General features: G+C 45.9%; 2 protein-coding genes and 1 long non-coding RNA gene across 3 annotated transcripts in view; 1 reads left to right on the forward strand and 2 right to left on the reverse strand.

The window, feature by feature from the left end:
* Positions 1 to 6,078: 6,078 nt before the first annotated feature.
* LOC135393397 (uncharacterized) lies at positions 6,079 to 6,476 on the reverse strand. Its single transcript, XR_010422613.1, has 3 exons — positions 6,426 to 6,476; positions 6,230 to 6,289; positions 6,079 to 6,112 (listed from the first exon to the last, which is right to left on the reverse strand). It is a non-coding gene; the product is annotated as an uncharacterized LOC135393397 (long non-coding RNA).
* Positions 6,477 to 7,373: 897 nt separating this feature from the next.
* LOC135392546 (THAP domain-containing protein 1-like) lies at positions 7,374 to 9,080 on the reverse strand. Its single transcript, XM_064623253.1, has 5 exons — positions 8,599 to 9,080; positions 8,331 to 8,523; positions 7,894 to 8,106; positions 7,796 to 7,834; positions 7,374 to 7,427 (listed from the first exon to the last, which is right to left on the reverse strand). Exons 1-5 carry the CDS (start codon positions 8,673 to 8,675, stop codon positions 7,374 to 7,376), a joined length of 576 nt encoding a protein of 191 aa, XP_064479323.1. The 5' UTR covers positions 8,676 to 9,080.
* Positions 9,081 to 22,615: 13,535 nt separating this feature from the next.
* The window catches only part of LOC135391795 (uncharacterized), a 43,713-nt gene continuing 41,760 nt past the window's right edge, over positions 22,616 to 24,568 (forward strand). The window contains exon 1 of the mRNA XM_064622258.1: positions 22,616 to 22,722. Coding sequence (XP_064478328.1) covers positions 22,677 to 22,722 — 46 coding nt within the window. The 5' untranslated portion in view covers positions 22,616 to 22,676. The remainder of the gene's footprint in view (positions 22,723 to 24,568) is intronic.

Raw genomic sequence — 24,568 nt, forward strand, 5'->3', positions numbered from 1 at the left:
CTGTTCATTATAGCTTTGTTTTCCCAAATGCCTCCAACCAAGAAAACGTAATGCTTCAACTTCAACCCTCAGACGCGTCCAGAGACCTTGTGACCTTCTATGTGCGACTGGACTGCGACACTCGGCAGCGGGCTCGCAGCATTACCAGGCTCCAACAGCTCTCCATAGAGCCCATAGTTTGAGATAATTCACACAACGGTGGGCACACGAGCAATGAGATTGCGACGTAGTATAAATTGTGCAATGCCAGTCGGCCAATCAGGAGCCTTAACGTTGGCTGACCTTTCGACCGGTTCTGGCTACCATCGACTTCTATCGGATTGCACGCCTACCGCCGTTACCCGATATTCAAAATAACTGAAGCCTCTTTTGGCTAAAAGAAATATTTATTTAACACAAAGCACTGATTCAAAGATTTGATACATGGGTGCACTGTGAATACAAAGTCCACCGCTTGGGTGACGCACTGTAACTAAATTCGAGCTTGAAGCAAAACGAACACAGCTCTCGAAATCCGACGGGGCCAGCGCTTGTTCTTCACTCTCCAACCGCTCCAACTCACGAAGCATTCCAATTCCGGAGTTGATAGGCTGTTCGTGGGATAATAGTCGTGTCTAGGAACAGCACAACACACGTTGAATCACATCGACGCATGAATAAACCAGCGAACACTTCTACAAACAACACGGAACACAAGAAGACGCCTTGCCGGCCGATTTTATGATGATCATCTTCTTTCGTTGTTTGCAGATCGGAAAAGACGCTTGTGTGGCACGTAGTCGTAATCCTGTCTTGTCAGGCTTCAAAATCCGACGGCAACTCCAACCGCACCAGCCCACGAAGCATTCTAGTTCCGTAGTTGATAGACTGTCCGTGGGATAATAGTCGTGTCCAGGAACAGCACAACACGCGTAGAATCACAAACTGTTCTGCCGATTGACATCATTGACATCACCGAAACACGGAACATAAGAGGACGGACGCCGCGCCGACCGATGCGAGCTATTTCGAAACTGCGGCCGTCGGGACGCTGCACACACATGCGCGCGTACAAATTGCGATTTCAAAACGTTGTCGACTGTTGCACAGCGTGATCTGTAGATGGCACACATGTACCGCCTGTACCTCACAGGGCGGCCCTTCATGCAATCGCCCATACACGAGAGCGTGCCAGTAGGCGCCATCTTGTCGTGTTCACACGTGACTATAAACATGGCGGCGCCCACGAACCGCGACCTGGGTCGATGTAAACATTGTAACGCCGTTCGTTTGTTTTTGTCCGTTTCATTTTATAAGATCATCCAGCCTTGGTTATTACTGTCGCGTGGTAGTAGAAAAATAGGTCTCCAAGTGTAATACAATTAGAAGACAGTGGGATGTCTGAAAAACGAAATAATGCTGTAGGAGAGCTTGTTACTTGTGCCACTTTACTTGTTGGGTAAAACTGTAATTCCTCCATGAAGATCCAAAACGCAGCGCGAGAAGACACGACGGAAGAAGAGAGGACAGGACAGGCGCTAACTCCAACGAACAGTTTAATAACATAAAAACCAGTACGCAGGCGCACAGCCGCCAACCCAGTCACTCCATCTTGGTCCAAAAGCGCAGACGCTCAGACAGACACAATCACTACCGCCTCGACAACATCCTCCTCTCCCCCGATAACAAAGACACAGAAGTTTGGCTCACACACCTACCGCCTCTATCCCCGATAAAAAACGCTTCAGATAACTCCCGCGCACCCTTATCTCTGCTCCTAGATAGCACGACAATCTGACTAAATAGCGGAGTACACTTACATTTGGTAACATGCATAGGCAAATGACGCGTGTCCGCACTAGACAAAGACCTTTCATGCTCTCGCATAGCTTCCGTCGTGTCTTCTCGCGCTGCGTTTTGGATCTTCATGTATAGTCACCAACGTGCCCAACAGCGAGTCCTCTTGTAATTCCTCCATTCACCTCACATTATTTATAAGGCACAATCACTGATAATACATTTGAAGAATTACCGTAGTACCTGAAATGCAGCCTGCGCGCATTGTTTCACGCTAGGTCCGCTGATTTCTGTCACCTCATACTGTGCCTGTAAAGCTGATTTCTCAACAGACTGCTTTGTTTTGCTTGCAAAAGCCGGGCTGAGTATACAACCAAAGGAAGGAGGCAGTGTGACTTCTGCATTTTTGAAACTGACAAAACGTTCTAAGCAATAAATTGCATTCTCACTGTGCTCGAAAATTTTTACCTCCAAATCACCCCGAAAGCAACAAAGCTTGTAGCAGTTTTCAGCATCAGGCACCGAAATCTCACTTTCATGCGCACACACAATCATTCCTCAAGCAGCCTGCCAGCGTTTGTTCCAGTCTATCAGCTGCAGTACTTGCGTTTCTCCTGTAATTATAGCTGTAGGGCTGCTCTCTCCTGTCGTGCTAAGAAATCCTTTTTGCTGACACTGCTTCAGGACTGGGGCAACGTCTGGGTATATTATTGGAATATGAATGCAGATGACAGTATTATGGCCCAATTAGTACACATTTATCATAGGGAACAACAACTTATTAGGGCAAATATAATAACAAATCACAGTGGCATGTACTTTGGCTCCTAAGGCAACTATTGTCCTTTGAACTGGGTAAGCTTAGTGTACATTTGCCGGCATCTAATCTTGTGCAACTCTTCTGTACGTAGTCTGCAAGCGTGATGAATGCGTATGCTTAAGTATTTGTGAGCAATAGATCGTATTAGATGAAAGTAGTGATTTTCAAGTGACGTCTGTTCGAGCATGTGGTCATTACGTATGGAGCTGAACACACCCCTGTCCATCATAGACTCCAGCACTTGTAAGATTAACCTTTGCAGAAGTGTTGCCGATGATATGATGATATGCCCTCCTGGAAAAGAGCTGCACGCAGCAGCTTCTCAGATTTCCTGCAAATGGTGATCACATCATCAGATGGATAGGGAAGTCTGTGAAAGTAATCCTTTTGTTGTATTAGTGAATGGTAGAGGGAAGGTGTACGGACTGTCAGGTGGGAGATGCAGATGTCACATTTCAGATACTCGCATAGGTAGCACACTATACGTCCTGCAATGTACACTATCACTCTTTCACCAAACGTTGATGGCTCCGTTGGGTCTGAGAAGTAGTTATGCTCACGTAGATCCTCCTGTAGAGTCACTTCTTCTGCAGGTATGCTTCTTCCTCTTGATGTCCAGTTAATTATGTCTTCCGATAGGGGCTGTCTAGCGCTGCTGACGTGCAGTATGGAGACATTTTCGAGTGGTAAACAATTTCCTTTTTGAGAGGCTTCCACTTCGGTGTTAATGATCAATCTTTTGTATGCTGCTGCAAACTGCCTTGCAGTAGGATTATTGTTGTATCCTCCGTGCGAACGTACTAAACCAAAGAACAGTTCCAGATGATCTTGACTGACGCGATGTGTTGGGAAGTATGTCACAAGGTTCTTAGAGTGGAGAAAGTCATAGAGCTCGATGGCACTCTTGCAGCATGTGATGAAACCAAGAAACCCAGTTTTCCGGTTAGTCTGCACAAGAAGTGGCCCAGAGTTGCTCCTCCGTAGACTGCAAATCTATGTTGTGGCTATTTGAAACATTGTGCGTGCCCTTTCGATGTTTTCCGGACAGAGCGGCCTCTTCCATGACTTCTGGTGCATATTGACGGAGTTCAACACATCGAACCATTATTGATAACTCTCAGGAACCTCTCAGTTGCCTCCGAGTCCTCAAACCCTGATACACCTAGATCACGACACTCATGTATGGCATCTGCGATGCTCATGCTTAACAGCTCTGCAGCAAGACTGACTTTCATGGGCTGCCGCTGCCACTGAACATGCGCCCTCCTTAGTTTATTTGCGGCATGGAGCCCCTCTTTCTGTTGAAGTGAGTGGAGTGCCTCTATGTAGTCCCATGATATTTCCTTGCCATCTTCATCAATGAAGGACTTGAAGTGAGAAAATGCATTTCGTATTAACTTCAGCATGTGGCAAGCGTCAAGAAATACGCTTATGGGCTCGGCTGTGTCAGGATGGGGAAAGCTGGTCCTTAGATTTTCAAACTGCAGCGAGCATCCTAAGTTATGCAACATTGACAAGTTTGCTGCAGCACCGTCGCAGGTAACAGATACAACCTTCACTCCAACATTGTGCACAAGAGACAAGCCTTGAAGGACAAGGTTACTTCTTTGCTCGCCAGTTATTCCATCTACAAGGAAGTATCCTATCGGCAGCTTCCACTGCTCATGTAACGAAACAAGTAGGATGACAAATGCCTCCTTTGCTACAGCACAAGAATCCTCCGAGGTTGGCCCAACGGTTGCGAAGCCATAAGTCCTTTTCCCATCCCACTCGACATGCCTCCTAATCGCCATCTCATCAACCATAAGACTGCATACAGTTGACAGTGCTTTCTGGTTGTTGTCCGTAACACGCATCTGCAGGGCTAACAGCGCTTCTTTTGAGTACCCTGGCTCACCTTCGACTGACTGGTACCACTTCCGTATCGTACGTGGGTGGGGTAGACACGTGTCAAAGACCTGCCTTACCTAGTTATATGCACGTGTCGAATAGAAATGTAAGGTAAGTGCAAACGCTCGTAACTCTGGGCTGTACTTATGAGGCAAGCTTGTCCCCTCACTTTTTGCTGACTGCCTCATCAGCAAGTCCTTGTTTGCACCGGCAATGTTTTCGAGGCAGCTTGCGTGTTCTTGAAGTAAAATGTTCTGAGATGTGAGATGGCATATCACATGCTGTAGCTTTGCAACTTTCTGCTTGATGCGTCTTTGTGCCTGCTGCAAGGCCTTGATTCGTTTTTTGCTGAGGGTATGCAGGTTGCCTATACGTTTGACTTCCTTTTTGAGGAAGGCCTTTACTGGCGTGTCTTCAGAGGATGTCGCCTGAGACAACAGGTACCAATAACCTCATTAATACTCAGCTGTGAACAATTTAGATAGTACGTGGCAGCCACATGCAAGGCCATGCAGTCATGCACAGGTTGTGCTTCTGGTCAGATACATGTAGGAGCTGCTTGCTCAGAGTTCCTTTACAACACAGCATGATTGCCTGTCTGGTACGGGACCTACTCATATGGTGGCTATTCGAAGAAAGTATGAAGGTCTACAGTTACTGTCCTAACATTATGTTTACTAAAATTAAAAAAAAAACATCTGATGCAGCAGTTAGCCTGCCTATAGTGAGCTGCCAGCTCTCAGCGTATCACTCGTACAGATAAACAGACCTTGGATGTCTCGAATTTAACTGTTTACTATGAGCACTCTTGACGTATTTACCTAGCACTGAATGGAAGCAATCGCACCCTTATATCTTTGTGAATTAGGACCTAGTATCACGAGACACAGTAGCACAACACTGCTCCTTTTTTGACACACTGTGCATATACTCACTAGAGGAGAGATCCACATTGCAGTGGTCACAGTAGATGACAAAAAGTCAGCCATGCAGATCACAGAAGTTTCTCCACGCCATTGCGCTTGATCAAATCCATCTTTATTGATTCAAACAGTACGATTCATTGTGACAAGTATTGGCGTTAGTAATAATCAGCAGCATGCATACCAAGCTGGGAATTCCCTCCATGATATAGAGCACTCTCTGAGCTTTGTAACTATAACTATTAGGCTACTAGTGTTGCCAGCATCGCTGCAGCAGAGACAGATCAGTTTTGTCAGAAAGACTGTCCCTCTTAGTTCACTCAGACTACCCTCATACCCATTGCTAACACCAATAAGTGCTGGCAATAGATAATTTGAGAAATGTTTCCTCGGGCCAGTAACTATACAACAGGCTGCAACTAACGGCACTGCACTGTACTGAAATGTAGACGTGAAAGAGGCAATAATATGTTTAAACTGTATGCTCAAGTCGAATTGGTTTTCCCTTATGCACCTGTACTGTATGAAATAAGGTATTTGAAAGCCTGCTCCTGGAGCATATACTTGAATGGTGCAGTCAGCACCTACAGTGGAATCTTAACGTATTAGTTATGAACATGCAATTCTTTTCCACGTCGAGTATAATTCTTACCAAAGGTTCAGATCTGCTGGTGCTTGGAGTTGAGCCACTGGGGGTTGTGTCCTGGAAAGACGTGGAAATAGCAGTACAAATGTAATACACATGATGTTCAGTATGATCATAACCCCTGTGCGTTAGTTATGTACATCCTAGTCTTTCCACTGAGAGCACAATCCTTACCATGGGGTCAGGCCTGCTAGTGTTCGGAGTCAAGCTTGTGAACAGACAAACGGAAGAGCCCTGAAAAGAAATTAAATTAAGCACACAACCGCGGTGTAAAGTCCCAGTGCTCAGAGGCAAAGAGGAAGGCTACATTTGATTTGCAGTGGAGAGAGAATGAGAGAAGCCCCTAGTGTCAATACTTCCGAAGGCTTACCGTGCGCGACTGTTCAAATCGCCCTGGTGTGTCGGAACTGATACTGCTGGAAGCCTTGGCTGGTGTGGAGCTGGACTGGAAGGAGAGTGCACGCAAGAACCATTATCATTAAAACACTGTTTCATTCAGGGCCCCTTGATAATCAGAACAAGACGAAAACTTCCAAATAAAGATTCAAAAGTCCTGCAGCACTTGTAGATGGAGTTTGGTGCTGTATCGTGGAAAGCATGGGCGGATCCAGGATTATTCGCGGCTGGAATCCCGTATGGACAAATGCCAGGCGCATGCTGGGATTGGTCCATTGAACACCATGTTAAAGCCAAGATATGAGGGGGTAGCGGACAACCTCGGTTTACACCGTGCGGGAGTAGTCTTCGAAGCAGTGACCCAGTGTGCGAAATTTTAATGGAAAATGCGATTGATGGGCATTAAAGTGAACAGTGTTTTTTTTTCATGCGTAGGGCATGTTTAAATCTGTACAAGATCTGTTTGGGGTACCTGTGAGGAAGTGGGTTTTATGTGGTTTTATGGTCGTTGGAAATGCTTTTCAAATATAGTTGCCCGAACTAAATCCTACTGTGTTCTCATGATTTTTGCTCTTCTGTGTGATCGTCATGCCATAGATATATTGCAGGGTGCTGGTATACAGGGTGCATCATTAAGAACTGATCAGAGTGCATCACAGTGAGACTGATAAACGGAAACCGGAGGCTACCTTTGTGGTACTTGGGTTACAAACAGGTGTCACATCAAAAGTAGCACCTGGTTGTAACTCATGTGCAACATAGATACTCTCTGGTTTAGGATTATTCCTCTCTTCATGAAGAGCTCTGATCAGTTTTTAACGTCGCACACTATATACATGTGACATGCAAGCCAGGCACCGAATGTGTAAGTGCATGACAGGCACAATGCATCTGTGGTTCATTTGTTTGTGCTGCTGAGGATTCACATTGAAGTTGTGGTAGGTGGCTTAGTAGTGAAGCCTGAGCTGTTGATTCCCTACACACGATTATGAGTAAGAGCATAACACCTTGGGTCTAACTTCTGTACAGCCTGAAAAACCGAACCATGACACACTTGGAGAAGAGAAAGAGAGGCCAGTGTTTGGGCAACCACTGCCACAGAGCAAGTGGCTCAATTCTGAGTAAGACCTAATGGTCAACTGGGGATGACAATGAATAGGAAGCTTGCTAACCAACTCAAGGACTAGCATGCGATACAGTTCATCTTTCACTCCACTAAGTGTAAGCAAGACTGAGAAATTGATGTATCGTATAAAACAAATAAAAACATGAAGGCAGCACAAACCCATAAAGATTTACTCGTGAAACAAACTGTGCGGTTAATGCTAAAAAAATGATACCTACCACAGCAGACACAAGAGGTGTGCTTGTAGTTCTGTCTACCTGTAACGGCATACTATTGTTCGGCATCACATTTGAAAGGCTTTCAAATATATGCTCACATGGATTCGCTCTGGTGTCTTTGGTTCGAGCAGGCCCACATCCATTGGCTCTTGAGTGTCAGATCCAGACGCCATGCTCACTTCAATCTCCTCCTGTGTGTCAGGCTCAGGCAGGCTCACGTTAATTTGCTCTTGTGTGCCGGGTTCAGGCGTGCACACGCCTATTGGTTCTTGCCCGCTAGGTTCCCGTCTGGCTGGCAAGTCATGCTCCTCCTGAGGTGACAACGAACGAGTTGTATTTACCAGACTTTTAAACACCAAAGACACAAAAGAACTGGTGAACGTATTTTGTGGTCAAAGGGCCTGACCTCGAGCAAATACTTGGCAAATTTGACCGCTAACATGTCCCTTGCATTAATTCCCTTTGTACCCAAGCTCTGGGCCCATAGTGTGGCTATATGCAATTGATTATCGACCATAATTATGGCGAAACGTACCTGGTGAACTTGAACCGACGGATGTGCGACAGGAACGGAACCCTCCCGCAGGCGCACGCGTGTTAGCGACGTTCTGTCGAAGTCCTCGTTCCTGAAGTGTTTTGAGCACACTCGGCTGTACTTCGTTGGCACCCAATCCGGTCTCCCGATCGCATTCACCCATTGCAATCGTAAGGACTCGTCTCGGGGAAAGCTAAAACCGCCGAGAACAAACAAAGGCAACATAATGAGACGAATCGAAACCGAGAGCACAGGGGTATATACTTACTGGTGGTACGTTATGCCAGATTCTTTACTTGCAAACTCTGAACGATTAGCGCAACCGGAATAACAACACACTACCATGGCCTGTCACAGAAGTGGCATGTGTGGCAAGCAAACAGCAATTCAATAGCCAAACACGCGAAGTCAAAGCGGACGTCGAAAGCGGCGAAGCAGATGACACGGATCAGCTGAGACGGAGAAACAAAACATAATAAAGAAAACAAGCCAAGCCGAGATGTGATTGGGCGATAGTTCCGTGACGTTGAACACGACAAGATGGCGATTTTGCGGAAAGCGACCGCTTGGGGGTAGTTACAAAAATGGCGGCTTTCTGGCCCCCCTGTGCTGTACCTAGAGGTGTGCGCCGCCGCGCCGAAGCGCCGCCGCCGGAGGTCGGGGCCTCGCCGTCGCCGCCGTACCAAAACTGTCGGCGCGCCGCCGCCGCCGATGTTGAAAAATCGCCGCGGCTGTGTAATGTGCCCATTTTGATCCACTTTCTAGAAACGAATGTCTCCCATACCTAATATTTTGTTTGTTTTTCTTTCATCTTAGGTTCCAGGCTTCATTTGTGGTGTCTTTAGCAGTGACAAGTTCATCTCCTGATATGCTGTTTATGCTTTAGCGTTTCGTTTCATAGTCGACCCTAGAGGCACACAACTCCAGGAAAACTTGTCATTCAATTCTTGCAAGTTGTTTGCCGGTCATCCACCAACACCATAGCACTGGTCATTATCCATATACAGGGTGTTTTGATTTTATTCGTCACAGAATTTTTGTTTAAAAAATAGCGGGACGAAATATGCCGCTTTTGAGTTGGTCATGCGAATATTATCTCGAAGAAAGTATGTAACTATAAGCTCATAAATTACCTCAAATTCATTAATTCTTTAATTAAGGAATTTCGCGTGAAAACGGGATAGCAGAACGGAAGATACTCATCGTTGAAAACCATTCCATGTTTAAAAAATTCTTAAACGCGCACGTGTGTTGAAATATCCGACGCTGAATGTCGCTATGCAAATGAGCCGAAACAAGAAGTACGCCATTTCCGAGCGCAGAAATGACGTGACTTTCGCGTTATCTGGGTTGGAAAGCGGTCTATCTGACCAACAGATTAGCACCTACACCAATCAACTCGATCGCTCCAAAGCACTTGGTCCTCTCACGTGGATTGCCCGTCGCTCTTTCTGCGCTCGAAAAGTGCGTAGCAAATAGTGCATTTTGTGTGTGCCGGCGAAAAGCACACTGTCAGAGAGGGTGTTTTCAATCGCGGAATTGCGGGGCTTATAATGCGCGCGAAACATGGCAGACTCAGCCCACTCGTTCTGGACAAGTTATACTGTAAAACCCTTTAATTTCGCGAGACCTTAATTTTCGCGAATTTTGCGAATCAAGAAAATTCGACGAACTCGTGGAGTGCGCGAAATTTAGTTGTTGCATGCGAACATATCCCTAATTGATTCGCGAAAATCTAGGGCTGCGAAATTAAATGATTTTACAGTATTTATTCATGATAACTACAGCCTCTGCAAAAATACTGTTCAATGACGTGGTGGGTGCGCCTCATGTCATATCGTTTGCTAACGTTCGCATATTTATATGGTTTCCCAATAAAGAGCCACTGGATCAGTGGACAGAGCTTTCACGCGTCGCCGTCCTGTGAACATTCGATCAGCACTCGCTATAACTGTTACGTGTAGTTGCCATGAAAGGGATGGCTCGTCGTTCTGATTATCTAGCTATGTTGTTTTCTCCAGCGCTTAACGCGCACTTAACGCGCCCAGTCGAAGTTCTTGGGCGACGACCTTCTTGAAGTGCTTTACTTCTCTTCTCCTAATGTTCCTTTGTGTTCGGTTTTCTTTCATAATACTATCCAGTGCTGACGCACTTGTTTGGTGCAAGGTACAGTAAATACTGCCACCGTCGCGTTGACTATGATGGAGAAAATACCCCCGCTCTGAGGTGTTCGTGCGTCCTCGTTGGAGAAGAGAACATATTGACAGCCCACGGGGCGCACGCCGATATGACAGCATCGGCGTGACGCCGCTGACGCCGCCGCCGCCGGGCCTTCAACGTGCTTTACGCCGCCGCTGAAAAAAATGCCCACGGCGCACACCTCTACCTGTACCAAGGGCCCGAAACTCGCCAGTTCGTTTGCGGGATAAAGTGAGGCGCTTCAAGCATTTCACGTCATCGGAAGTCAGAAAACGTCATAAATTGAACGTCATGGACACATCCGGTGGCTAGTGATTACTGATTGGTTCGCATGAGGATGAATTCGTTTTCTGAGCTATGATTGGCCGTTTTCAAATTTGTTCGCGAGCGCTCAAACAGGCGACAGCGCGATGGCTGTGACGGTTGGAACCGGCGTCCACGGAGTCGTCGGCGTCCGTTTCAGACGGCTCGTATTGTGTAGCGGTTGGGTTGGACTACGAGTTCTGATTTTTCTTGTTTAAAAGCGCAAGCTGTATCATGTGAGTGCCCTCGAACAGTCGCAGCTGCCAAAGAAAATGCGTGCGCAACATTTCTGCTCTGCTTCTTGGTGTAGGAACTATTCGAGCGTCCGAACGCCTCGTACCTGATACCCGGTCAACGACTTCCAACAGGTAAGTGATTTGTCATTGCTTGTTGCCTTACAACACCTCGTTCACTTCGTGTATTTTGAATAAGTTGCTTAACAGTTACCGTAAATCGGGACCGGAATACGCTGTGACCGAGACAGTCAGTGTAGCTTTGAAGATACGATGGTAGAATATAATTTCTTTTCGTGAAAAAAATATCATCAAAATGTTATGATTAAATACCCGCTCACGTCGTACTGTATAAAGGTATGATGCTACTTGGTGATTACGCTCGACAAGTTTCGTTCGACGTTGACTGTTCTGTACGTAGCGCTAAAGCCAAGTTTGTCAGGCTATTCGGCCTGAATATATCATTGTGAAGTAGAGCAATAAAAGGTATTTTTTTTATACTAGTCGCTCATCATACCCTATGGCTGCGAGTTTCTCACAGCCCTTCCACCGTTCTTTTTCGCGTTCAATAGCACCTTTATTATTTCTATTTACATTGCAACTTTCACGTGCATAGCTGTCTATCTGATACTAATTTTCATCTTGCAGCCACTGAGCTCCAGTCCCCAGTAACAGACCTTGCCAGAGGCAGTCCGACATTATCACGCTTCTACAAGCAAATTCCGAAGCAATATTAATATCATGTTGTTTTCGTTACCGCAGTCATGTTGTGTACGTCTCGCTTGCATAACCGTATGTCGCACAATAAAATACTTCATGTGAAAAACCATCCAAGGCTTCGTCGTATTTCTGTAACTCACACTGCATTCCGACAAACGCGAACCAGAAAAACAGTGAATTGAAGAGAAAAAAAAAGGGACAAAAGAAAATATAAAAAAAAGGGTGGCTAGTCCTCAGTCATTGGACCAGCTTCGGAGGTCACGTGAGTTTTCAGCTACAATAGATTTCTACTACAGCTTCGCGCCCCTGCCTGTACGCCACAGTCATGTGACGTGGTCTCCCTCTCATGGACTCTCTCCGACAGCAGCAGCGAACTGCGCACCTCTCTGGTGACCGTGTTCCTTGAACCATGTAGACGCACTCTCAGTTATTAAACGTTTCTCACAGTTAGCCGTACACTGAGTGGTTGTGGATTTGTACAACAAGCCATCAATATGGTGTCAGAAGACTGGGTTTTCGCCAAGTGAACAACTGTAAAGAAGAGAACGAACATGGAGACGCTACACTCTAAATCGTTTCACACCTTTAAAGGTGTAAAATAGGTGTATTAACAAAGATCACACCCCTTTCACACCCTAAAGCTCTGTTTTGGAAATTCCTGAGGGTGTAACAATGGTGTACTACACCCTCAGGTGAAATATGGTGATAAGTGTGTCACCTGGGTGTAGGAAGGGAGTATGTTTATTTTCGTTCGCATGAACAAAAGTAAATATATACAACAACAGGGAACGGGAAGTTACATTACAAAAGTGCATGGCGTGTATTTACAACGCGTCTACCACCTAGTAATGAATGCAGATTTGGAAGATCTGTTGAGATAGTGCTTCAATTTCTTAAAACACGTTGCTCCTCATTGCAAGACGACAAATACACGATAGTGCTCATCATTCTCAACTATAGTTAATGTTTGTATGAGAAAAATGGTATCAGAGTTAATAACATATATGCCTGTAATCTCAACGAACACGGGTAAGTCCTCCTCGGAAGATTCTCTGGCAACAACACCGCCAACAGCAAATATGTTATCATTATCAACTACACTTTTCACGTAGACTATACATTCTGCGTGAATATGACGGTCATGAATGTAACTCTGAATTGCTTCTGGGGCATGTTGAAGCAGCATCTGCTTGGAACCATCAGTAGATGTTGCATTTCCGATGAAGGGCTGCGACCACACATACATTTGATAAAATTGATATATTCTTGCTAATGAAAGGGTTATGTTCTTAAAATGTCGAGTTTTTCTAGCAACATCTTTAAAATGCTGGTGTTTCCCTTCAAAACGCATACACCATACAGCTAGGAGAGGACCAAGCATCCTGATGAGTCGCGGATAATGAACAATGTAATGCATTTTACAGGGGTTAGATATTTGTGGGAACAACACTGCAAAGCCTTGAAGAAACGAATAAAAGCAACATTCTAAGTAATGAACATGCATATGGTTGAGGTGCCTGCTCATGAGAAGGTCTACAATTTCACGAAAAGCTATACACAGCTGCCATGCTTCATTGCCATGTACAGCTGCCACGCCATACATGATTTTCTGTATGTCGGCTGTGCATGTTTACACACATATTTAACCGCCTTGATGTACATACATATATGGACCTCTATGTGATTATATGCAATATGCTGGTAATTGTGAATACACAGTTACCAGCATATTGCCACGAACCCAGCAGTTCTATTCGGCGTTACAACCTTTACACCCCAACTGCCACGAGGGAATTAAAATACACCTTAAAAGATGTGCGCCATGAAATTTTCATTTACACCCTTTAAGGTGTAAAACGATTTAGAGTGTACAGCCACCGCCGAAATTCGATCCGACTGGAGACGGTGTGACGTATTGGCGTGCATTCCGGCAAGCCTTTACCCTGTACATGAAAGCAACCGGAGCAGACACAAAAGTCCAAACAGCAAAAGGTAACTATCCTTCTCACAGTTGGCGGACAAGCTCTATTAGATGTGTACAATACCATCCATTTTGGAGCACCCACCGAAGCACTTCCCAAACCACAAGAAGACTATGATGCGGTGATAGGGGAACTAGAAAAGCACTTTGCACCTGCTGAAAACGAAGTTTATGCCCGCTATGTATTCCGATGCAGAATGCAGAAGCAATGTGAACCATTTGAAAGCTTCATCACAGACCTGAAATTGAAGGCACGAGATTGCAACTTCGGTGTCGACCGAAATAAAATGATCAGAGATCAAATTGTGTTTGGCCCATACGAAGAAAAGATCCGGGCTGACATTCTCCGCATGGAAGATCCCACACTTCAGAAGGTGATCAGAACATGTCTTTCCCAAGAAGCTACTATGACACAGCTCAAAGCATTCCGGGAAGGCACTACAGAGACGCTTGAAGATACGGTTCATGGCGTGTGCTACATAAGCAAAAAGGATGGTGACACAAATCAAAAGCAAGAAAGAAAGTGTCAACGACGCGGAACATCACAAGAAAAGAAGGCCTGCCCAGCCTGGAAACAGACATGTAACAAGTGTCATCGCAAAAATCATTTTGCATCACAGTGTCGAAGCAAGAATATTGCAGGGGTTGAGATGGAATCCAGCTCCAGTGAAGAGATTCTGCCTACAAAACGACTCTCCGTGTTGTGTACTTCTGCCTACGCTGTACGCTGGGGTAGGTTTGATGATGATTCGTGGCGTAATAGTCGCCTGACGACTAAGACCATGAACGGCACTCAATGAGCGGTGACTGCCAGAGCGCAGGCTTTATCCCACATAGTTTTTCCTCCTTCCTCTTTTCTTCTTGTTCCTTCGAGAAGGTTAGGTCTGTAGATTAGTTTCTCCAATTGGAGCGTTTCGTTGACGTTACACTTAAATCTGTGGGCAACGTAGTTAAAGAGACTATGGGATATGCCGAACACACATGTAAAATGCTCACTGAAAGCGGTTCTTCCCGGTGGGAGACTATTCCGCTCGAAACGTGAAATTTCCCCTTCGCACCTCTTCTCCCCTTTACTCCCCTCGCTTCTTTACTACTAAGGCGTTCGAGGGTTTGAACTGTTTCTGTAGCCGCCGTAAAACACAGCACAGCACACAAGCACAGAAACACTCAACTAGAATGCTGTTTGGACCTGCCAGCAGCAAGAGTTAATTGCGTTCTCCCACCGTCGACACAGCCGTTTGTACTTCGGAAATAAGAAAAATGTGACACTACACCCAAGCGCGACGGAGTACAGTCATAAATACAGCAGGGCCATTCCAGCCGAAACAAGCCAGGGGTGTAGCTGGACCCTATTAGATTTCGCTGAAAACAATTGCACGCATTCCCTTATGGGTGTGTATGCAGGATATAAACTTTTTTTCTCGGGATCTTGCTTTCTTGAGCAAAGGGGGCCCCTCGAACTTGGCCCAAATATGAAAAAGTGTTGTCCGTTCCGCGCGTCCTTCTGACACATACAGACGACATTTCTGCGCTTTCTTTGTCTGGTGCTAGAGGGGAAGGGTCCATTTAGTTTCCCAAAGAGCACATGGAACGAGAATAAATCCGGTGACGTCGTAAGAGCTCAAGAACGGAGGGCGTTTTGGGCCACGTTTACTATACATTTTTGGCAATATACCATTTTCTCAGGAGCCCGAGATTATTTATACTCATAAACTACTGTATAAACATTATCTTCACATAAAAATTTGAAGCTGACCTGTGTTCATTGCTTAACTATGCAATCGAGAATATCGACCATTCGTAAAAAATGTCACTTTTCAGATAATATTTTCACATACCTTAGGTCGTCTAGGAAGTGAAACAATCGTGCCCTTTGTAGAACAAGTCGTATCCTGTAACATATTGAGAATCTACAGGTGTATTTTTCCTTAAACGAGAAAAAAGATTTTTTTCCCTCAGCATACTCCGCTGCAGCTCATTCGCTAGTTGAGGTCTTCCAGGAGGTAAAATAAATGTGCCTTTGTGGAATATACCCTCTCTCATAACATTTTGAAAGTCTGCATGTGTATTTTTTCATAAGCGAGAAAAAAAAATGTCGTCAGCGCATTCATATACCATCTGTAAGCTACCATTATCACCCTTTGAAGGAAATTCGCCCCCTGTTACCGTGTATTCACACGAGCGACATCCTCACGGAATATTCTAGTGGAAGAAAAAGCGAAAACATTGCTCACAGAGCCGAAGTTCCGTCCCGTGTTATGGTGAGCATTGCACGATGCGGAATATCGCGAGTGGAGTACTGCGCATTTAGCAGACGACACTTAGCAGACGACACCGTCAGCGTGTTTTCCTGTCGTCTGCTACGAAATATCTTGTGGCTGTGTAGCAGGATATTCCCCACGGTTAGCAGTGTACGTGAGGACACGACGTTGAGCGTTCGTGCTCACGTGACAGCTGAAAGCTATGACGCTTTTCGCATCTTCCGCTTCTGGGGGAATGTCGCTCGTGTGAACACACGGTTAGTTCTACCGCGAGTACTCACAGCCGCCTCTTCGTAGCATCTTCGTGGTCGTTTCTGGTTGTCTGACTCATGATTCATGACAATGATACGGTACACACCATTCGCCACTTGTTTATTAAACAATGTCCGAGAAATGTACTACTTCCCTGATGGCACGTCGCAATAGAAAAAGCGAAATTACAATTGCTGCTGTTCCTGCACACCTGCTCAGGTGTTCCTCTGGGTGAAAAAGAGCTTAAGGAGGGAGCATGCGTTGTGGCTCACCGCCGAGACCGTACGGCTGGAGAAGAAATTGCTGAACGTGGAGCACAATGAGGCATGCTCCATCCAGGGCACCAGGGGGTCTGTTACTTTGAGCCTATATCTCCTGTTCAGGTATATGCAGCAGAAACGTCTAATTCCAATGAAACAAAGGCAGTGCGCGTACAGTTTTTTTTTCCTTTTTTTTCCCTTTCTGCTGTGAGAGAAGTGCCCGCGAGACCATAGCAAATGGTTTCCAAAGACTGTTACGTCGCGTTCTGACGTGCTGTTTGTCAATAGCTATGGCAGGCTGGCGCAGTAAGATCCACAGCAAAGACTGGAAGTAAAATGATGATAATGGTACCTCACAGAGCGGATGCAAATGCGTTTACGAAGTTTTTTTCCCATTTAAGAATAAATACGCCAGGAAAATTTTAATATGTTATGGAAATGGTCTGTTCTTGAAATGGTGTGATTTTTTCACTTCCCAGACGACTTCAGGTATGTGAAAACAATCATAAATGAGGACGAATCTGTTACGAAGCAGCGACTGTGAGTGTTAAGTTGGTTGAGCTTGGCAGAACAGCAGAAGGCGAAATTCGTCCGAAAGGTGATAATGGTACTTTACAGACGTGATGCAAGTGCGGTGACGAATCTTTTTTGCTCGCGTAAGAACAAATGCGTCTCTAGGTTTTCAAAATGGGAAACGAGAGGGTCTCTTTTCACAAAAGAGGGTCACAAAGTTATCACTTTTTTACTTCCTAGACGACCTCAACTAACGAATAAGCTGCACCGGAGTGTGGGGAGGGAAAAAATTCTGTTTTCTCGTTTAATGAAGAATACAGCTGCAGATTTTGAATATGTTACAGGAGACGATTTGTTCTACAAGTGGCACGATTTGTTTCACTTCCTAGGCGACGTCATGTATTTGAAAATAGCATCTGAAAAGTGTAATTTTTTGCGAATTGTGGATATTCACGGTCGCAATGAATATAGACCAGCGTCATATTTTTCCGTGAAGCTAATCTCCATACACTATTTTACGAGCATAAATAATCTCGGGATCCTGCGAGAATGGTAACTTGCCGAAAATTAATCGTAAACTTGTGCCAAAACGCGCTTCGTTCTTAAACTCTCACCACGTCACCAGATTCGTTCTCGTTCCATATGCACTTCGGGAAAGTAGATCGACCCTTCTGCTCTAACACCAGGCAAAGAAAGCGCAGAAATGTCGTCTGTATGTGTCAGAGGGACGCGTGGAACGGACAACACTTTTTCATGGTTGGGCTGAGTTCGAGGCGCGCCCAATGCTCAAGAAAACAAAATCTTGAGAAAAAAAAGTTTATATCCTACATACACACCCCGAAAGGAATACACACAATTTTTTTTCAGCAAAATCTAAGCGGGTCGAGCTACACCTCTGGCTGGTTTGGCTGGAATGGCCCAGCAGGGATTTAACACGGTATCGCTTAACACAACGGAAAACATACGAAACGTGCGGCGCATTCCCCGCTGTTTACCACTGTTACTGAGACGCGGGACGTGCGGCGTTGCAAAAAGAAAGAAAGAGGCGTTTTTCTCAGTATTGGTGAGGCACACGACGTTGCAGACTGGCAGCCGAGAGAGCAGGTTTTCTGAAGCCCCTCTTGCGCTCCAGGATTACGAGCAACACCCGCACTTTTTGCGCAAATGTGTGTCCCATAACTTGTAATCCTAATTTCTAGCTCTCCCGCCATCTTTGTTCTCAGGTCTTTCGGTACTCCTTTAATTGGAATGCGGCCTAACTCAAGGAAATAGGGACCGAAAATAGGGAAATGGCACGAGCGCGTGTCATTTTCCTGAAAATGTCGGTAGCGTGCCATTCTCTCCGTTCCACACATGCCACAATTCGTTGTCAGGAAAGCTGGAATTTATTATCGCGAATTCCCGGAATTTTGGCTCAGTGGAATTGCGAGATTTTGGGACATTGAAATATGCCTGGTTCCCGGGATTTCGTTAGTGGAGATGCGAACCCTGGGTGCTACCGTAGCTTGTTACTTGGAGAATATAGGTGCTCCAGCGCGTCTATAATAAATCCGTCGTGAGAGGAAGAACTCCTTCAAACGTCGCAACCTTGCCGTATAGTACAACTGACCGTGGTCCAAAACAGGGCATGTCCGTATAACGAAATTACGGCAGAGATCGTGCGCAGAACGGTGCGAAAACGGTGGTGACGGAACATTTCCCCGATAAGCTCATAAATGGTATCGCACTGCGAGTCTTCTTTTTTTCTCCCGTAATTTTATTTTGTCCGTTTCTGCACCAAACCAAACCCCGAAAAAAAGCCTCTTAGATTTCTGCTTCACAATCTCTATTTCTTTCTTCGTCTTTTGATTCCGTATTAGCGAGTTCAGATTAGCATGGTTAGTGTTATCGTACGAGCGGAGTAGAGACTTGGACAGAGGACAGCAGGATCGGGTGGGGCACAGGGGAGGTGGTTATGCGCCCTTGGCCGGCTTGAAGAAAAACTGTGCCGATACTCGCCTGGATAGTCTGCCAGAAAACCCAGGGAAAGCCTGGGACAGCAAAGCCGGTGCTAGGATTCGAACCCACCACCTCCCAAGTCTTATGCAAAACCTTGGCCACCACCAGTGAGCAGACGCTTTCGCGCGCTCGGCCATGCCACTGGTGTGTCACAATCTTCAACAATGTTCAATCAATATCCCAAGCAGCACAATGTATACTGGAAGTCGAGTGCAATAGGGGTGGACGGTATGCGTCTTATCAATGGTCTTTAGTTTTACGAGTCTGTTCAAGGCCTTCCAGCTACCCGTCCACCACTATACTGCACTCACTTTCAGTACATTGTGCTGCTTGGGATACGGGTATACATAACGCCCCCTGCCACTCTGCCCTCGCAATAGATAACGAAATAACGTTGACATCGCACTGATTGTAAGCCATTTCACATTCCTGTGTTACTGAGATTATCTGACTGATTAGTAGACTGTGTTACTGAAATTATCACTCTGAGACATCAGTTTGCTAGTCATGCTGATGTCATGCTGCTGTCATGCTCTTTGGAGCACAGCCAACAAGGTGACTCCTTTGCCAAGTTTCAGTGCCCGGTACATGAAGACACCGGAGGGCATTAGATGATCGTTGATGACGTCATCGTGAAGTCAATGCACTTTCCAGAACCGATGACAGCGTACATGAGCAAGAATCTTACCTGTTGATTGGGTGTGGGTAGATAAAGTGCTTTCAAAGACACGTTTTAAACGGTCTACTATCACACTCTACTGGTGTTGTACATGGAAATATCCTGAACTTTCTCGCTTTTACAGGATTTGCTGAAAAGTACAAGGATTATATTCTCTTCTTTCGATGACAACACGGCATGCACACTGCAATATCAAAGTACATAACAACACACTGTCATTTCAAATGTCTTGCACAAATATCAATGGAGTTGCCTCAGGACAGGAGCCGCCGATATTTCGAACAGAGACTGTTCTTCTTCTGGTCTCTGTTCGAAATATCGGCGGCTCCTGTCTTAAGGCAACTCCCTTAGTACTTCTCTATCGGTTCGCTGGATTTCTACCCATCTACTTACACAAATACGGATATTTATCATGAAGTTGACGGCTCCATTTTATCTTCTTCTGCCAATCAATCAATCATGTTGACGGCTATAAATAAAACTATATGTACTCCACCTACTCTTTAGGTACCTTTCCCGGTCTCACATGATTGCGGCCACTGTCGAATGTATCACGCCTTACATGACGTCCGATGACATTATCCGACGCCATACACCAAATTCCGAATCAGTGCACGGGGACAAGAATACAAAACATATGTTTATCATTTGTTTTGTGTGTTTATCAAATACTTCTTCGTGTTTCGGGCTACACTCTAAATATCACAACTAATAAGTACCGTGCTGGTACAGCCTACCATTTTTGAACATATTCTCCAGCTTGATATGGAAGAAATACGGTACGTTTGCAAATGTCTAAACGTCAAAAGTCACGATGGCTTTCCTGCAAACTTACAAGAAGGAGGCAGCTGCAGGGCACACTGTTGCGTAGCAGTGGATCCCCGGGAATGTCGGCATCAGCGGTAATGAAGAAAGCATACTGAGCTGCTTTGAGCGCCCATCAGTGCGCAGCTCTTTCCCGTATAGTACTGTCTCCGGGCAACCGTAGATACCTCCGTTCAACCCTCACCGGCTACAGGCTCAATGGTAACACGACGTAGCCTACTGCCTCCTATCTGTTGTAGACCCCACGCGTTCTTTTGAACTTCTTCCGCGACTACCGTGCACTTTCACTGCTCTCCTCCATCGCATGAGGCTGAACGCTGCGTTTACACCTGCCTTTAATCATCCTCTCGGCTCCACCTCGTTGTCCTTAAACCCCTCCTGTGGAGTGCACGGCGACTTCTGCACGTCATCATGGCTCGTGGGCAACATGACCAACAGCGTGCACGCATGCCTATTGGTATGCAACGGATTGACTAAGGGCTGTTCAACGTGGCTAAGATTATCGTGCTGGGTTCGAATGCTGCCCACTAGATCCAAGGCCTTCGTGCTTTTGCGGAGTTCTTGCGCTCCAACGGTCTGGCGACGGGTATATAAAAATGCTCCACCCATCATTACCCCTCATCCGTTCCTAAAAAGCGATGGGGCAGTACCGAGATAACGGCGGTGAATCGCCCACCTCATCATCATCTAACGTATGTGTGTTGCGTAAAAACGCAATCTAAGTCCGGCGAGCTTTCACAACCACCTCGAGACCCCCCAAATGTCTTAGTCACTCAAAACAATACAGCGCAGCAACCAGGACAAGAAGGATCAGACCAGTGCTGGTCTGATGTGTGCCTTTGGGGGGGGGGGAGGTTCTTTGTCGAAGCGCATACTGCGGGAGGGGGACAGGGAAACGCAATGTAAAGTAGCGTTGCTTTTTTTGGAAAGGGGGGGGGGGGCAACCGCCTCCATGGATCGGCCAACACAAAACATCAGACTATCCTGATGCCTGTTTTCGATCGGGTGTGCGTCGCTGATGTCACACCCGAATGGTTTCGCGACACCAGAGTGAGAATAAGACTTTTATGGTGCTACATCGACGTACTCAGACGGCATGAGGTGGTACATCAGGCTTTGTCATGTTACATCAGGTATCCGGATGTTTACATCATACTGCATTGCATACTGCATCATGCATTGGTGAGTACTTTGCTGTTACGATTACAAAGTGCACATTGTTCAGTAAACAGAAACTTCCGGCAGATACGGTGTATGAGTACATACGGTATGACGTACACATCCTTGCACCTTCAGGAGCTGCACTGATAACTAAAGTGACCGTATTGGGACCCCACGACATGATGGGGGAAGGGGGTGCTGTTAGTCAATGAATCTCGCTAATTTTTTAAAATTTATTTTGCTTATACCTTGTGCCGTGCTTATTTTCACGTTTATTACGATAAGGTCTGGTCGTCACCCCTATACGCTGCATTACTGTATCTTTACTGGATAACACGAAAAGCGCAGACGTCCAAAAGTGCAAACAAAAACAAAATAGAATGGATCGCAGTACCAAACGAAACATACCGGCCTCGTTGAATCACTTCATTACGTGTCCACTAACTGCTCCTAATGTTGCACGTATAAACCCAGCCGGGAATGGCCGTGATTGGCGGCATGGTACAAATAACGCAGATGCGTCCCTTCTTTGCTAGAGGTTTTAAACATCCTTCTGTCGTATGCCGAAATTTCGGCGTTGGCTGAAGATTCCTCAGATGGAGAAACATTTATCCACAGAGCCGCCCGCATCGGTAGCACAGTCGACTCGATGAGCTCCACATGGCGGATTCTATCCCGGTCAAGGACGACTGCAATGTAGAGAAGATAAACATTGCTTCCAGCAGCGTGTGTAGGAAATTTCCAGAGCACGTCGAAAGACCCAGGCTGCGGAAATTATCCGCAGTCCCATACCGGAAGTTGCAGCATGTCGCCACACATACAGACTGACTCCGTGCTTTATCGTAGATTAACTCCTGCACTGCCGCGAAAGCCATAGATAACGGCACATCCACGCGATAGAGACTTCCGTTATATATATGCCACGAGTGTGTCGCGGCAAGTAAGAGACGAGGACGACGCTATGAGTGTTGAAGTGTACAAGAGCCGTGCCATTTCGCCTGCATACGGTAAGTACCAAATTAATCGTGTTAGTCTATTGGATCTGTCCAGAGATAAGGAAATACGAGACGGGGACGCAAACTGTGAACAGTAGAGGTGGACATCATATAAACTGAGCTACGTAAAATTCGGGATTTTTAACATTTGCTGAATTCCAAGCTGAATGCACTATGTTCACTTCCCCTGTGATGTTCCTCAACGTTTGCCACATATATTTACCTAAAGGTAAAATTTTGGAAGGCGAACAAATATCCTTCAGCTGCGGGTATATGAGCGGCGAAATTCGGGAAGATTTCCCCCCGACATCTTCATGCGCTCAAACGCAAATTTTAGCCCAGTTGAAGCTGGCCGAAGACTGGCGGTTCCCTCACGTAACATGTCGCTCGGGAATAGAATGCGACAACCAATCAACATGTGGATGTTGGTCATGGAGATTAATAGACTCGAGACCGGAAGGAAACAATTAACTTTTTTTCTTTCTTTCAATCAATCAATCAATCAACTTTTTTTTTTTACCTTTGGATGGTTTTTACGCGTGGACTGCCATTAGAGTTGGGGAATTTCAGTATTAATCACATGATTCCTGTGTAGCCGTGGTTTACCTATAACCCCCCCACTCCCCCGCGCGGAGCGATATGACTGTGTTTCTGCGTATGAAAGACGGTAAAGCGTACAGAACCCAACAAGAACAACTTTATTTGATGATTAAAGGGCCGCTTCGTCGCCAGGGGCGATACCTTACCCCATTACCGGTAGTAATATGAGTGAAGCATCAGTGTCTTCTTCGAAGGCCAGTGGTCTTCGTAGGAAGCTGTTCGCCATTCTTGAGTACATGCATATCTTTGTTCAATAACGTACAGTCGGCAGATATCAGGTGGGTATTCGTATTCCCTGGGCGTCCTCCCATTCTGCATTCCTCAACTTCATCGTGGCCACCAGTGGTCGATGTCCTGTGCTGAACAGCAGAGGCAGCAGCAGTACATTCAGTCATTGTATCAGACACGCGTCGTTCCCCATATGCACACTAGCCTTTACAATCGTTCGAATCCTGTTACCATCTGTGCTGTCTGAGGTATTTCCTATGTTTTCCGAAGACTTTCCAGACGAATGTCGTTCCCAGGTCGAAAACAGTTCCCCTGAAGTCAGCCCAGGACGCTTACTAAGCACCCTGTCCACCACTCCTCTCTCAATCTGTTCACGTCTGTCCCCCGACATCTTCATGTGCTCAAACGCAAATTTTAGCCCAGTTGTAGTTGGCCGAAGACGGGCGGTTCCCTCAGGTAACATGTCGCTCGGGAATAGAATGCGACAACCAATCAAGATGTGGTTGTTGGTCATGGAGATTAATAGACACGAGACCGGAAGGAAATAATTAACTTTTTTTTTTACCTTTGGATGGTTTTTACGCGTGGACTGCCATTAGAGTTGGGGAGTTTCAGTATTAATCACATGATCTCTGTGTGGCCGTCGTTTACCTATCGCCCCCCACTCCCCCGCGCGGAGCACACTTCCTATCAATCTTTTTCGATCTCATGAAGGCCATGCTCGTGTCTGACCAGAGATCGGCAAATACATGCAGAGAATCTTCGTTTAGTAACAAGCAGCAGTGCCAAATGATACCCCTCATGTTTTAACATCCGATGAGATTTCAACAACCAAACAACATCGTTTTCCTGTCTTCATATTGCTTTCCATTGCTTACAAATACCACAGTGAGTGATGGTTTCATTATCAAAAAATTGGGAGGATTTCACAAAGACTGAGGCTATATGTACGACATCGTGCGGTGCAGTTGGAAGTGGCAGTACGCCCGATCAGAGCCCTTTTATAGGCCCTATAAACGGCCCTTCGCAC

This window comes from Ornithodoros turicata, chromosome 4, assembly GCF_037126465.1.
Source record: "Ornithodoros turicata isolate Travis chromosome 4, ASM3712646v1, whole genome shotgun sequence".
NCBI classification, from domain to species: domain Eukaryota; kingdom Metazoa; phylum Arthropoda; class Arachnida; order Ixodida; family Argasidae; genus Ornithodoros; species Ornithodoros turicata.

Bases quoted from the DNA above. Each gene is read 5' to 3' on its own strand.
- LOC135392546 (XM_064623253.1), bottom strand. From the start codon at position 8,675: ATGGTAGTGTGTTGTTATTCCGGTTGCGCTAATCGTTCAGAGTTTGCA. The intron at 8,524-8,598 runs GTAAGTATATAC...CGGCGGTTTTAG, and splicing joins TCTGGCATAACGTACCACCA to CTTTCCCCGAGACGAGTCCT. The intron at 7,835-7,893 runs GTGAGCATATAT...ATGCCGTTACAG, and splicing joins AGACACCAGAGCGAATCCAT to GTAGACAGAACTACAAGCAC.